The sequence below is a fragment of the Dasypus novemcinctus genome, chromosome 9, assembly GCF_030445035.2.
Source record: "Dasypus novemcinctus isolate mDasNov1 chromosome 9, mDasNov1.1.hap2, whole genome shotgun sequence".
In the NCBI taxonomy this organism is placed as follows: Eukaryota; Metazoa; Chordata; class Mammalia; order Cingulata; family Dasypodidae; genus Dasypus; species Dasypus novemcinctus.
The window spans coordinates 94,452,535-94,468,874 of record NC_080681.1 but is presented as its reverse complement, the minus strand read 5'-3'; the positions used below and the strand labels follow the sequence as shown (position 1 = coordinate 94,468,874).

General features: G+C 35.3%; 1 protein-coding gene across 1 annotated transcript in view; it reads left to right on the top strand.

Annotated features, from left to right (window-relative positions):
• The window catches only part of RLF (RLF zinc finger), an 82,513-nt gene that overhangs the window by 32,742 nt on the left and 33,431 nt on the right, over nucleotides 1-16,340 (top strand). Inside the window, exons 2-4 of the mRNA XM_004450633.4 lie at nucleotides 2,467-2,621; nucleotides 4,006-4,087; nucleotides 12,134-12,266. Coding sequence (XP_004450690.1) covers nucleotides 2,467-2,621; nucleotides 4,006-4,087; nucleotides 12,134-12,266 — 370 coding nt within the window. The remainder of the gene's footprint in view (nucleotides 1-2,466; nucleotides 2,622-4,005; nucleotides 4,088-12,133; nucleotides 12,267-16,340) is intronic.

Below are 16,340 nucleotides of genomic sequence, written 5' to 3'. Positions count from 1 at the left end.
AATAAAACAAGGCATGTCTCTATATGGTTTCCAAATATTTTCTTCCATTCTGTAGGTTGTCTTTTCACTTGATAGTGTCCTTTGATGCACACAGTTTTTTTATTTTGATGAAATCAAATTTATATGTTTTTCTTTTGTTGTTTTTTGTTTTTGGTGTCATCTCAGAATCCATTGTCAAATCCAAGGTCTTGAATATTTATCCCTGTTTTCTTCTAAGAGTCCCCGCACCCCTGCAAGATGGCTCCTTTGTCTATTTGTTATTTTGCTGCTTGTTTGCACTCATTGTCTGCTTGTTTTTGTGTATGTGTGTTTTTGGGTTTTTTTGTTTTTGTTTTTTGCTCATTGTCTGTTTGTTTTTTTCTTTAGGAGGCATCAGAAACAGAACTTCGGACCTCCCATGTGGGATGCTGGCATTTAACTGCTTGAGCCACATCTGCTTCCCCTTCTAAGAGTTTTTCACTTTATCTCTTATGTTTGGGCTGTTGCTCCAATTTGAGTTAATTTGTATATATTGTATGAGGTAGGGGTCCACTCTCACTCTTTTTTATGAGGATATCCAGTTGTCTCAACATCATTTGTTGAGGAGACCCCCCCGCCCCCCCCCCCCCCACACACACACACACTGAGTGGTCTTGGCACCCTTGTTGAAAATCTTTGACCATAGATGTATGGATTTTTTTCTGGACTGAATTCAAGTCCATTGGTCTGTGTGTCTATCAGATTTTGATTGCTATGGCTTTATGGTAACTTTTGAAATCAAGTTTGAGTGTTCCAACTTTGATCTTTTCAAGGTCGTTGTGGTCGTTTGGAGGGCCTTGTAATTTTACATGAATTTGAGGATTGGCTTTTCCATTTCTGCAAAAATGACTGTTGGAATTTTTTCCCCATAAACTTACATTTTGAATTAATTTCAAACTATAGGGGCTGTTGGAATTTTGATGGGAATATCATTTACTCTGTAGGTCATTTTGGGTAGAATTGCCATCTTAGCAATATTAAATTGTTCAGTCCATGGATATGTGGTATCTTTCCATTTATTTAGGTCATCTTTAGTTTCTTTCAGTAATGTTTTATAGTTTTCAGTATACATTTCTTTCATCTCTGGTTTACTTTATTCCTGGGTATTTTATACTTTTGAAACTATTGAAAATGGCATTGTTTTCTTTATTTCCTTTTCAAATTGTCATTACTGGTGCAGAGAAACAACTGATTTTTGTGCATTGATCTTATGCCATGCACTTTTACTCAGTTGGTTTATTAGGTCTAGTAGTTCTTTGGTGGACTTTTTGGGATTTTCTATAAACAGGATCATATTTTCTATGACTAGACATGGTTTTGCTTCTTCCTTTCCAATTTAGATGTCTTCTCTTTCTTTCTTTTTTTCCCTAAAATTGCTTAGTCAGGACTTCTAGTACAGTGTTGGATAGAAATGGCTAAAACAGACATCCTTGTTGTATATGGTGTTAGCTGTAAATTTTTTGAAGATGTCCTTTATCATGTCGAGAAAGTTCCCCTCTATCCCCAGTTTTCTGAGTGTTTTTACCGTGAAAGTATGTTAGAGTTTTTAAAATACTTTCTCCGTCAATTGAGATGATCATGTGTGCTTTTTCCTTCCTTCTAAAAATGTGTTGTATCATATCGATAGATTTTTTTTATGGACTATCCTTGCATCCCTGAGATAAATCTGGCTTGGTCATGGTATACAATTCTTTTAGTATCCTGTTGGATTTGGTTTGGTAGTGTTTTGTTGAGGATTTTTGCATTTATATTAATAAGGAATATTGGTCTGCAGTTTTCATGGGATGTCTTTGTCTGGCTTCAATATTAGGATAATACCAGCTTAATAGAATGGGTTAGGAAGTTCCTTCATCTTCCATTTTTTGGAAATCTTTTCTAGTTTTCCTTTTCAGATAAACTGAAATATATATAAACACACACTAATATTTTATCAATTGGTTAGTTAATAAGCAGTAACTTAAACCTGGAAACCTAGTAAGTACTATGTATGCAGAGAAAAATGGATTTTATGGAGCTATGGAGCTGGGGGAAATAGGAGTAAGTCTCTTTTTATAGAAGGCAGGGATCACAGTCTTATTATTGTATTATCAGTTCTTGGCACATGGTTGGTATTCAAGTTAATATTCTATTAATGAAACTTATTAAATTTCAGAGTTTGTAACTTCAGACCTCTAATGAGAACAACTCCAGGCATTTTATGGCTCTGCTCTTAGATGATTCTCTTGTCAGAAGAAATTCTGCTTTTTCTTTAACTCGCAGAAACAATTCATTAAGCGATGAAAGTAGAATCCTCTAAGCAAACCAGAGCCTTAAAAAAGGCAAACAAAAGGTGTGTGCAGCTGGTAGAAAAAAAGGGAGTGGTAGTGCATTTGAAAGAACAAAGGCAATCTATATTTGTTTCATTATTTTTGTATTTAAAATAATTAAATCTGTAATTTTATTTTTTAGACCTTATTGCAATATGCAAGCAACAAGAATGCATCAGAACATATTGTGTATCTTCTGGAGGTATATCGACTTGCCATCCAAAGCTTTGCCAGTGCACGACCGTATTTAACTACTGAATGTGAAGATGTCCTCTTAGTGCTTGGCAGATTAGTACTGTAAGTTTAAGAACTTAAATCACTCTTAAAATTCAGTACATCCTTGGTTTCATCATGTTTGTCTGGCTTCTCTTTACTAGGTATCACGTTTATCCTTCAATGTACTATTGTGGTCAAACCTTTGAATGAAATTTCCTTTACTCTGAGCCTCCATATTCAAGTTCCCAGGAGATACAGTACAAGGGAAAGCAATATAATCTTTAACTGCTCTAGCCTCTTTTCCTACCCAGATTTGGAATCTGAGAATGATACATTTTCTTTCTGTCCCTTAAGTATAGATTTAGTCAAGAAACAGAGTTCCTGGAAACAGTGGTTTTGAGGAGTATGTACTTGGAGGAAACAACATAAGATTCTGTAATTTCATTGTATTATTTGAACTAAGAATAATTTTACTAGTGGAATAATATCAGGTAAAATATAAAGTCACTACTCTGAGTCCATGATTTTTTGCTTGTTTTTTCCTATTAATATTTGGCTGCTTAGTAGCAGACAAAATCATACTTTAATATACTTTTCATCTGCAATTGAAAAAAGACAGCAGTTACTCAGTTTTATCTAGGGATCACCTTGGTTCATTTTACATATTTGCTGGGATAACTTCTAGTCTGGTTGGTTCATTTTATTTTTCTCAGGTTTTATCTGTTTCCCTTCTTACCCTCCAAAGCCAGTACTTCAACCCAGCTGAGTTTATGGAAGTCAAGCATTCCTGGCTTCATAATCCCATTGTTCCTTCTTCCAAGTTCTACTTTCTTATATTACCTATATTACCTATGCTAATCCCTAAGAGGTAAAGTAATATTCTGTAAGATTTTAGTTAGATGTTGGTTATTTGGTATTTTCATGTTGCTATGCATTTCCCTCTTTTTATTCTTCCTGTTATTTCTTCTCTGTGCTTTCTGGATAATGGTTAGGGTAGAAAAAAGAACCTTTTTCCCTGCTTGGTTTGTTCAAGGTAAAGAAATGCCTTTGTCAACTTTTTCTCCTTCGTCTTCAAGTGACATGAACCTGTATAGATGACAGTTACAAATGTTTTATCACTTTATCAGCTGAATTGACAAGAGCAAGAGCTGCTGGTTTTGTCTTCTGGAATCAGAATTGTACCCCTTCTCCCTTCATAAAACTAAATAAAACTGCTTGGAATATGCTTGGGTTTCTAAAAAGTCTTATTAAATATATTAAAGCAGCAATATAAATACAAAGCCTCATGGTTTTCTTTTTTTCTCTATTTAAAATTGTAAAGTCAAAATGAAAATGTTGAAGAATTTGAAGAGGAAAAAATTTTTAATAGTCTAAACAGATATAAAATATATATTCAGTATTGCTGTCATACTGTACTTATGACTGTAAACACCTTTATATACTTATTTAGTTGTTTATATTGTAGGAGCTGTTTTGAATTACTGCTTTCAGTATCTGAAAATGAACTGCCTTGTGAAGTATGGGTACCATTCCTTCAGTCTCTGCAGGTGAGTTGATGTTTAGCTCAAAAAAGTTCCCTGTTTAAGTATCCAAGACCCCTGGTTAATTTCTTCCAGCAAAATGGGAGCAGAAGCTTAGAAGAAAAACAAGTTCAGTATTTATATTGGTTTGTGTGTGTGTGTGTGTGTCTAATAAGAAAAAGCCCTCCAGATGTAGGGAGTTTGTTTAAAAAAAAAAAAAAGTTTGGGTGGTTATTTTGGTTTGGTTTTGCTTCCATCTACATAGTTTACAAATCAACAAAAAAGATTACATTATTCAAGAACAAAGTTTTAGGAAGAATAAAGCTATTAAAATTTTCAAAACATACATAGTTGTAAAGTAACAGTATTTGGATCATTCAGTGTATATTCAGGTAACTTGAATATGTAAAACTTACCCCTATTTTGTCACATGTAAGATTGACTTATTTCTTCCTTAGCACTTTGGACATTGTGTTAAGCATTATAAATCTCTTAAACAGCCAAAATAGTTGTTATAGATTCTATTCATGCATTTTACTTACAGAGAACTACTTGAGCTCTCACATTGACTTGGTTATCAGCTCTTTTAGTAGATGAGGAGATCAGGAAGTAGTAGGTTAGGGAAAGAAGACTAGAGGAGGAGGAAAAACAATTTGCCTGTTACTGATGAAGATGGGAAAACTATTACAGACTTAAGTAATAATAGATATCATTAATTTATTATTGATTGTTAATTATATGCCAAGTATTGCTTGATGTTATGTTTTACATATTTTGTGTCTTCTAATCATCTTACAAACCTCATAGAATAAATATATTTATACAAGCGCATGCAGAAGAACACACAGCGAATGGACACAGAGAGCAGACAGCCGGGTTTGGGGGGGGGCGGGGAAATAACCTAGCAACAAACATTTATAAATGTAAAAAAAATCAAATGTAATAGAAATTAATTATAACACAATTCCTCTAACAATTGGATTTAATCTCTAAGAATGAAAGAAATTATTGGTTTAGTTATTTAATTTCCATTTAGGCCATAATTCTTTCTAGATAATCAGATTCCTGTTTGGAAATTCTTCACATCTTATTGGAATGAATTACAGCATATAACAATTTGCCAACTTGTAATTTTATGAGGCAGAAAACCTCAAAATCTTGTTCAACAGTTGTCCTGCTAAATCATAATTGATCTAAATAAATTATTTTAATTAAAGAGTATAAATAAGACAAGAGTTAAAGAAAAATGAAGTATCCAAAAATATATTTATTCTCCAGCCCTCAATTAAAAGCAAGTGTTTATTTTGTATGAAAAAAAATTACAGAATGCTGATCCCAGGAACAAATTGCCAGTGCACTGAGTAATTATTGTTCATATACTATAATGTTGTTATTTTACATTTATCTGGTCTACTATAGCACTTTTGTGGTTAACTATTTGCATGGAATACCTTTTTCTAACCTCTTTTAACCTGGTTGTGTCCTTATATCTGAGGTGGGTCTCTTGTACACAACATATCCATTCCATGAGTCTATGTCGTTTGTTTGGTAAGTTCAATCCATTAACATTCAGTGATAAAATGAATAAAGACCAAAAAAAAAAAAATTCAGTGATACTACTGTAAAGGCATTACTTACTTCATCCATTTTGTCCTTTGGCTCTCTGTTATTGTATTGTTCTATTGTCTGTCTTCTTATCCTTTAGTTTACCCTTCATAATAATCTTCATTTCTAAACTCTTCTCCAAATCTCTTGTCCTTGTTTTTTCCTTTCCGACTGCAGCACTCCCTTTAGTATCTCTTGCAAATCTGGTCTTTTGGTAACATAGTCTCTCAGTTTTTGTTTTTGAAGACTTTGAACTCACCCTCATTTTTTTTTTTAAGATTTATTTTTTAAATTTCTCTCCCCTCCCCCCCACCTCCAGTTGTTTGCTCTCTGTCCATTTGGTGTGTGTTCTTCTGTGACTGCTTCTGTCCTTATCAGTGGCACCAGGAATCTGTGTTTCTTTTTGTTGTTTCATCTTGCTGTGTCAGCTCTCCGTGTGTGCAGTGCCATTCTTGGGCAGGCTGCACTTTCTTTCGCACTGGGCCGCTCTCCTTACGGGGCACACTCCTTGCGTGTGGGGCTCCGCTGTGCGGGGGACACCCCTGCATGGCACGGCACTCCTTGCGCACATCAGCACTGCGCATGGGCCAGCTCCACACAGGTCAAGGAGGCCAGGGATTTGAACCGCGGACCTCTCATGTGGTAGGTGGACGCCCTATCCATTAGGCCAAGTCTGCTTCCCTTACCCTCTTTTTTGAACCATAGCTTTGCTGGATACAGAATTCTTGGCTGGCAGTTTTTCTCTTACAGTACCTTAAATACATCATACTGTTTTCTCCTCTCTCATGGTTTCTGAGGAGAGGTCAGCACTTAATCTTATTGAGTTTCCCTTGTATATGATGCTTTGTTTTTCTTTTGCTGCTTTCAGAATCCTCTCTTTATCTCTGATATTTGTCATTCTGAATAGCAGGTATCTGGGGTAGGTCTATTCAGATTTGTTCTGTTTGGGGTGTGTTGTCCTTCTTGGATATTGATATTTATGTCTTTCTTAAGGGTTGGGAAGTTTTCAGTCATTATTTCCTCAAATGTTCTTTCTGCCCCTTTTCCATTCTCTTCTCCATCTAGGACACGAAGAATGCAAATGTTTGTGCGTATCACATTATCATTCAATTCTCTGAGACTCTGTTCCATTTTTTCCATTCTTTTCTCTTTCTGTTTGCCTTTCTTTTTCCAGTTCAGATGTTCTGCCTTTGAAGTCACTAATTCTGTTTTAAGCAATTCTCATCTGATCCTTTGTGCCTCTAATGTATTTTTTTTTAGATTTATTTTATTTACTTTATTTTTCTTTCTTTATCCCCCCCTTTCCCCTAGATGGTTCACTCATCTGTCTTTTCATTGTTTGTTCGCCTTCTCTAGGAGGAACTGGGAACCAAACCCAGGACCTCCCACATGAGAGGCAAGTGTCCGGTGGACTGAGCCATATCCACTCCCTGCATGCTGCAGTGTCTGCTGACTTATGGCCTCTGCATTTTGCAGCAGGGAAAGAGTCTAACTCGTTGAGGCATGAGGCAGCTTCTAGCTCGTTGCAGCAGGAGGCAGCATCTAGCTCCTTGTAGGGGGAGGCGGCTTCGGCTCTTCTTATTTTAGGAGGCACCAGGACCCAAACCTGGGATCTCCGATGTGGTAGGTGGATACCCAAGTGGCTGAGTCACATTGGCTTCCCATCTAATGCATTTTTTTTTAATCCCCCCCTTGCGACTTTTTGCTTGCTCTTTCTGTCCATTTGCTGTATGTTCTTCTGTCTGTATTTATTTATTATTTTATTTCCCCTCCCCCTTGTGGCTTGCTTGCTTTCTGCTCTGTGTCCATTTGCTGCGGACTTTTCTGTTGCTTGTCTCCCTTTTTGTTGTGTTACCTTGCTGAGTCAGCTCTCCGTGACATCTGCGGGCAGAGCAGCACTCCATGGGCATCTACGGGCTGGGCAGCACTCCGCAGCACCTGCGGGCAAGCCTGCCTTCACAAGGAGGCCCTGGGACACGAACCGAGGGCCTCCCATATTGTAGATGGGAGCTCATCTGATTGAGCCACAGCCACTTCCCCATCTAATGCATTTTTAATCTCATGCATCATTTTCTTTCATTCCTATAAGTTCTGTTACTTTCTTTGCAGGTTTTCAAACCATTCTTTATGCTCTCCCAGTGTCTTTTTTTTTTTTTTCCCCCCTGCAGTGTCATCTTAATATCCTTTATTAGTCATATTTTAAATTCTTTAAGGTGGTTAAGGAGAGTTGTGTGATTATCACTGATAGTTTTAAATCCTATATCTCTTCAGGATACTTGGTTTGTTCTTTCAGCTGGGCCATCTCTTCCTTCCTGTTTCCTAGTATGGCTCATAATTTTTTACTGATGGCTAGGCATCTGAATATGTTGATGAATTTACTCGGATGGCTAATTTCTCTCACTTGCCTATTGTTTTTTCTCCACAGCTCTTCTTTGATATTTGATTCAGCTTATTCTCAGTCTTTAAAATTGCCCAGCTTAAGTTTTCAAAACTGGGCCAGGGACTCACTAGGGAGGGGCAGATTTTCTCCCCAGTGTTCCATACAGAGAGTGCCAACAGTTTTGTCCATGCATTTTCCAGACCAGCCAGCAGATGGCGCTAGTCAGAGCACCTTTCCACGGAGGTGTTTCATTCTCAGCTTTCTTGTGTTCCTGTGTTGAACCTCCAGATCGGAGATTCAAAGTGGGCTCTGCTGGTTGAATTCACTGAAAAAAAGCAACCCAGTCTCTCCTCCCTTTTCCTTTGAAACAGCTGATAGGAAGGAAGATGTCTGCTCCCCTCTCAGTTGTCTGCAGTGAGCCAGGTGTTTTACCCTACCTAGCCTAGGAAGGGGAGCCTTTCCCTCCAGGGGGAGCTTCGTAACTGACGTTTGTCATTTAGGCTTTTTGTCTCTCTGTCCCTCACCCTCCTGGAAGTTGTGTAGTACTTTCCTGGTCTGCTGACCCTGAAAGCTGGTCTCTGGGACAGCTTTTGGTGCTCTCTCTTGTTTTTAGGAGATCATTCAGCTCTGCCTGTTAGTCTGTTGCCATCTTACCACAGTCTTTCAACCCTGGACATAATAAGCCTTAACTTCCCATTCTCTATCCCAAACCTGGTAACCTGTATTCTAGATTATGACTCTAGGAGTTTGCTTAGCACATTGATTTTGTCACTATGTTTTGAGGTCTGCCAGTAGTTCTTTCACGATATACAGCCTTTTAAAAGAGCAAATCTATTATTATTTTGGCTGTTACTATTATTCTTACTAATGTCCCTTAGAGAAAATACTCTCATATTTCTTCATTCTTAGAGTGTTTGCTTGAATAGAATACTTGCCTTTTTTCCATCTGTAAGTTTTTCCATTAACCTATCAGATATTGAGGAAATATTTTTGTATATATGTTCAATAAAGTAAATACAATAGGGTTACGGAGAAGTGTAAGACATGGTTCTGTTGAAATCTAAATGATAAAAATTGAATTTTTCCTATTTTAAGTGATAAATAGACAAGATGGCAGATGGTATTGATGATACTTTTGGTAAGACAATGATTTTTATTTATAAGAGCAGGCTACAGAGCCTCTCACAGGTGTTATTTGAAATTTAGTCCATTCTATCTTAGTTACTTCTAGGAGCCTACATAGTAGAACATCTCTCAATCACTATTTACAGCTTGTGTAATCATTCCATGTTTTTTTTCTATGGATGTAAAAATACCACTCTCAAATGGATTTTGTAACTTGTGTTTTCACTTAATTTTATCATGGGCATATGTTTAGGATTGCATACATACATCTTTCTTTTTTATGACTGCCTGGCAGTCTGTTGTATGATTGTATTATAAGTTATTTGACCAAATTTCTTTGCTATTATTTGGCCAAATCTCTTTGATAAAATGGAGCTAGAGTGAACATCCTGATTTTCTGTATTATAGGTTTCAAGATATTGGCTAGGATATATTCACCTTAAAATGGAAACAAATCTAGGTTTTTATATTATAATTTTTAAATTGTTACCATAGTTTTTAAAGACTCTTACCTTTAAAAGTAACTTTGCTATAATAAATAAATATCTATTGGTAACGAAGGATTTAATATATTTTCATTTTGAGTAAACTGTGCATTTTGAACTTTTAACAAATGAAAAAGTAGAAAACTTTTTTTTTTTAACTTTCAACCGTGGCTTCTTATTTTAGTTGCTGTGTATTGTGGTGGGTGGTGGTATTACCTGATTTGGTTACCAAGCGTGCATGTTGTCATATTTTCATATAGAATCTTTGTCTTCACTGGAAAGTAAATGCCTGTCATCCTAATTTAGAAGAAAGAGACCTGAGGGCAGGTCAATCCATTAGTTGAATATTGCTATTAGTAAAAGTATTAATTGGAAATAGCACTTTCTCTGTCATATTCCATATCTTAAACACTTTCTCAGCAGAAGATAAGTCAGCATATTCTGTGTGGGGTATGTGGAGAGAGTGAAAGGGAGAGTTAAAGCTATCTTATTTTAATTTGAATGTCAGGGAAAAAACCAACTTTATCAAACTGTATTTATATTTTGCTTGAGTGAATGTAAGATTATATTCTTAGATCCATGAACATTTTTTACCTAAGAGTATTATCCATAGGAACATTGCTATAAATGGAAAATCATGTTTCTAGAAAATATCAGCCCTCTGAAGTAAGGGAAAACATATTAGCATTTTAAAACATGGTAACAACCGATAGCCTTATTAATAATAGAGGAGAGGGAGTGGATGTGGCTCAAGCAGTTGAGCACCAGCCTCTTACACGGGAGGTCCTGGGTTCAGTTCCCGGTGCCTCGTGAAGAATACAAACAAACAATGGGCAGACATCAAGCAGAGAAAAATGAGCAGACGGGAGAAAACAAGGAGCCAACAGACAAGGGAGCCATCTTTGGGGGCGTGGAATAGAGGATACTGAGATATACATATACTTTATCATTTTTGTCTTGTTAAATTTCTGATCTCTTTCTCCCATTAAAGAACAGACTTGGCAGTTACATTTTGTTAATTTTCTGAAGTAACAGAATGACAGCTAATAACCTAGACTTTTCAAGACATTTTATATAGAGCTACCCTTCATTTGATAGGATTTAAAGAATTAAAAAGGTAAATACTATATGATTACACTACTATGAACTAAATATATTGCATAATCTCATGGTGTTAATAACTTGAAAATGGGTCACCAGAAAATTAGAATGGGGCTAGAGATTGGAAAGCTGAGGGTTGACTTGTGCAGAATGGGTAAAAAGGATGTGTGTTAGTTAATCTTGGGTACGAAAGTGGCTTAAAGGGAAAGTCTTGTATTATGGAAAGGAAAACTAAAAAATGTAACATGGGACTGTATAGCATAGTAAAACCACCTGTGAAATACGAATCTGGGTAAAATTACATGTGTATAACCATCTTTCTTTAAAACTGAACAAATGTATATAAATACTACAAGATGTTAATATTGGATAAAAAACTATTATGCTAAGTGAAGGAAACCAAAGTAGTACATATTGTATGATTCCATTTATATAAAATGTAAATATTAATCAACTTATAAAAATGAAATTAGATTAATGGTTATGTAGGGCTGGGGAAGGACTGATAAGGGGTGTGGAATTTTTCTGTTTGGGAGTAATGAAATTGTTCTAAAATTTTTTGTGGTGATAAATGCACAACATTGTGATTATACTAATAGTGATTATACACTTTGGATAGATCACATGGTATATGAATATAAAACTGCTTAATAAATAATTGTGCAAGAATGGCCAGAAATAACAGCTGTGTACAGCAGGGAAAGCATAGAGAGATTGAGAGGTGAAGAATTTTCTTGTTTGTTTGCCTTTTTGTTTATTATTATTATTATTGAAATAATGAAACTGCTGTAATAATGAGTGAAGTGATGAATGCACAACTATGTGATTATATCAGATATCTTTATTTGTATACTTTGGATGAACTTTATGCTTTATTAATAAAGTAGTATCACTAAGTTATGTTTCTTTTAGAAGGAAATAGGTTGTGTGAATGAATAATGCAATTTCTTTAAAAGAAATTCTGCCAGTGGCCTTAAAATAATTAAATCAGCTTCTACCAGTACTATCAATCAAGTATTCAGAGTCTGCTGGTAATGTAAACCATCTTAAGAGTAGATAGCACAAATATTCAGTAGAAATGCAAGGAACAAAATTGAATTCTAATGATAATTTTACCTGTGGGGAATTCAGGAAAATATTTCAAGGGTACTCTTTAAGTTAATGAAAACACCCTAATTTCATAAGACAGTAGCAGAAGAATTTCAAAAAGCACTGAGACTGCTCCTTTTCTGCGTAATTATATTTAGGAAATTCAGGTTATGGATGCTTTCAATTCATAGATGTCCAGATCATTGAAAAGGCAAAACTACTTTAATATTAATTATTAGACTATTTTCTGAATATGCTGGGTTCTTTTTTTGTTTGTTTGTTTTTAAGGAGTCACACGATGCATTATTGGAATTTGGGAATAATAACCTGCAAATATTGGTTCATGTTACCAAGGAAGGGGTGTGGAAAAACCCAGTTCTTCTTAAAATTCTGTCTCAACAGCCAGTAGAAACAGAAGAAGGTAAGCCTTAAAAACTTTACTGACTCTACTGGTGAGGATTAGTTCTAAAAGGATTGATATTCATTGTGGATTAAAATTTTGTGAATTTTGTGTGTGTGTGCTGTGTGTGTGTTACCCTGTCATTCTGTTCTTCTTTGAGTAGTAAAAATTAACCATTAGTATTTAATGCTTTGCTTATTTATAAAGTCAGTATTCTTGCATTTTTAAGAAGTGTTTTAAGTGTCCCTTTGTCTTTTGGTTTATTTTTAAATGTCATTGAGTAACAATGTTCATATAAAACTCCTGAAGAAGAGAGGGAAGAAGGAAAAAAAGATTACAAACTTAATAGAAAATACATTGTTGTTTGTTGTTTTCTGTTGAGGTTTCCAATAACTAGAATCCCTTTGTAAATAGTGGCAGGTGGAGGCTGAAATACCACCTTTATTACCGATAAAAGCTATTAGAGGCAAAGTCAGATAGTTTCAAGAGCATCCCAGAATTAGAGAGATTTACTCATCTCTTATGACTTATTCATAAGGCTGGACTGAAGCAGAGAAGAATGCAGGTAGGCCCAAACCCAAGAGGAAATAGGAGGGAATTGAGTTCAGTGTGTTCAATTTATTTCCCCCATGTGCTAATCAGATATGTCACTCCACCTGAGGAGTTAATTCACATGGAAAAGCATCAAGAAATGTGGAGAAGCATTGTTTACCTAACATCCCTCGTATCCTATATATCCATTTAGTAAAGAAGAATTAAGCACCCTTTACATGATAGATATCTAAGGAACTGTACTGAGAACCATATAAGTGGTGGGCAACCTGTGGCCTGCCTATTTTTTAAATTGACCCTTAATCTAATTTCAGGGCAAAAGATTAAAAAAGCTTCCTTTACATTTCCACTACCCCTGCATCTCACATATTAATGCATTAGTGGCCAAAAAGCAGTGACTACCATCTTATTTATGGTCTTCTGTTCAATGAAGTAGTAGAGCTTGAAAGTATGCATTTTTTACCTACAAGGAAGTCAATATCAATAAATGCATTTAAATTTAGAAAGAAAAAAAAAAGTCCTATAAGCATTTCTGTTTTTCTGCCTCGAACTTTGTGCCTGCCATCTCCCCCCAAAACTTGGTTTGTCCTGGAAATATGTGATAAGTGCCATGCTTTGACACTTTTGCCTGGTATGTGCAGTAAAGACATCATGGAAGAACTGTTTTGTTTTTTTTTTTTAACTGGGCCTTAAAGGTTATCATTTTTTGCATGGAGTATATAAGGTATAATGCCATGATGTCTGCATCTTACTTATAAATGGTTCAGAAGAAGAAAGGCTACGTAAAGAAATACGGGAAAACATTTCGATTGTTGAATCTAGGTGGAAGGCATATGACTTAAAATGTTTTACATTAAACTATTTGAAAAAAGTGACACAAAGGATCACAATTGGGAGTGAGACTTTTCGATGCATACTTTTTATTTCTCATTAAATATTGAACCACATGAGTGGATTTCCTTTTCAAACAAATATAAATGAAGATTATTTTAACATAACTTAAAACTGTTTTAAAAATGCAGGAATGAGTCATGCAAAAAATTGATAAAGCAGGATTTTAACTGTGGTTGTAATATTATATATTGAGTGAAATAGTTTTACCTCATAGAAATAATAGCTACAATTTATAGAATGCCTGCTCTGTGATAGGCACTCTTAGTGCTTTCCATATCTCATTATTATTTAATCTATAAAACAAGTGAGAGATCACACATGCCCAAGGCCATGTAGTTAAAATTGTGGAGGCAGAATTTGAGCCCAGGTGGGAACATGTTAGAAGTTTTTGTTTGGGAGTGATAACCATTCAGTTACTAAATATTTGGTTCAATTGAGCATCTTTGATAATACAAAGCCTAATGCTTAGTGCTGTAGAGAATACAAAAGTGAACAAGACATTAATTTGCTCACAAATTGTTGACAGGTTCTTACAAGGAAGATAGCAGAGATAGAAGTAATAGCAGCTACCATAGAGTGTTTATGCCTGGCCCTATGCTAAGTGTTTTAGCTGCATTACTGGTATTTCTTTTAGAGAATCTAATGTTACACAGAATAGGATTTAGGAGTGACAGATGTGACAGAAAATAGTATAAAGGAAATGGATTGGAGAAAGTTGATTTCTTTGAGGAAAGATAATGCAAAAATGTCATTTCTATATGACAGAGAATACTGTTACTGAAAATAGAAGTAAAGAAAGAGGGGCTATTTGAATGGGGGTATGATTGTGAGATGTTTTGTGGAATTTAGTGACTGTGGGACTTACTTAAGTAAGTCTACTACTTTTCTACTTAGAAAAGTTCAAGTGAAGGTGACCTGTTTCCAACTATGCTTTTTAACCTTGGCTACATAATAGAATATTTATGGAACTTAAAGACAAAACAACACACATACACACCACCAAGGTCAGTGCTCCATCTCAGACCTGCAGATCTCCAGTTTGGAACTCTGAAAACCAGAACTTTTTCAAGTGCCACAGGAAACAGGCACTTTTATATGTTGCTAGTGGGAGTATAAATTGGTATAATATTTGGAGACCAATTGGGCAGTAACAGTATTATAACTAAAGACTTTAACAATTCCACTTCTAGGAATTTATTGTATAGATTCAGTCATATGTGAAATGGCCAATGCACAGGGTTGTAATTTGCATCATTATTGATTATTACCGAAGATTGTAAACAACTTGTAACTGCTTCAAAGCCCGGGGGATCAGCTAAATAATTTATAGTACATCTGAACAATAGAATACTATTTAATTGTTAAAAATAATAAGATAGCTCTAAATGTGTTGATGATAGAATGACCTGTATAATATATTAAGTGGGAAGAAAAGTCTTAGAATATTTATGAAAGGATAAATAAGAATTGAAAAATTGGAAAGTTGTTGATTCTGGGTTAGGGGACTTGGGAACTGTGACGAGAGATAGTATAGAGACCTAACTTTTAGCTGTCCACCTTTCTGTGTGCCTTTTTAATTGTCCCTTATGTATATATGTGGCATTACCTATTTTTAAAAAATAATTTTTAAAAACTCTACAGTTGATTCTAATATGTAATTAAGCTTGGGCTGGTGGTTTATCTTTACTGTTGATCCTTGCTACTCCATATGTGACCTGTAGACCTAGCAGCATGGGTATCACCTGGGAGCTTGTTAAGAAAAGCACAATCTCAGGTCCCATCCCAGACCTGCTCAGTCAGAATCTGCATTTTAATAAGATCCCCAGATGATTCATAAGGCACTTTAACATTTGAGAATCACTATTTTAGATTAACTCCCTAAAGCAGTTTGTTCACTCACCACTTCGTTTGACATGCACTACTCCCACCTCTATCCCTTAAGTAATACTATGTAATAATTGTCACATACCTGTTGAGTATCTACTGTTCAAAAGTTGAGGATTTGTCAGTGCTCATATAGTTAATATTCAGTACTGTTCAGGGCAACATTTCACAAAGTGTGTGCTAAACCAGAAACATAACGTTTTACAAGATATTAATACATATAAAAGGGCTCTCTGGTCAAATCAGTTTTGGGAAACATTGGGCTAAATAAAAGTGAACAGTTTTCTTTATTGCAGGACTGTTCAGAGATTTGACCAGGAATCCTTGTTTTTTTCTAGGACTATCTCTCAGGTCTTTTGGTCGGTGGAACACACTTTGAGAAATACCTGATTTAGAGGAAAGAACACCACTGGCTTTGGAATCCTTGGCAAGTTACCTAACTTCTCTGAATAATAATTTTCTTAACCTTAAACTGGGGATAATAATACTTGCCTTGGTGGTGGTGTGAAGAATAAATGAGACATATATAAAAACACATAGTTTAATGCCCGCTACTTCATAAATGTTTTAATGGTAGTTGCTAATATTATTTAGGTTACTTGCTTTTTTCTTGCACTTACGTTTATAGTTCATTTTACTATTCCTTGTTATCATCAGAAAGTGAGGGAGAAGGTGGCCAAATAAATAGTTTTGATAAAATGTTAGTAGCTTTATTAAAAGGTTTGTTTGTTAAAAATAAGACTATTAACTAATGGAGGAATCATT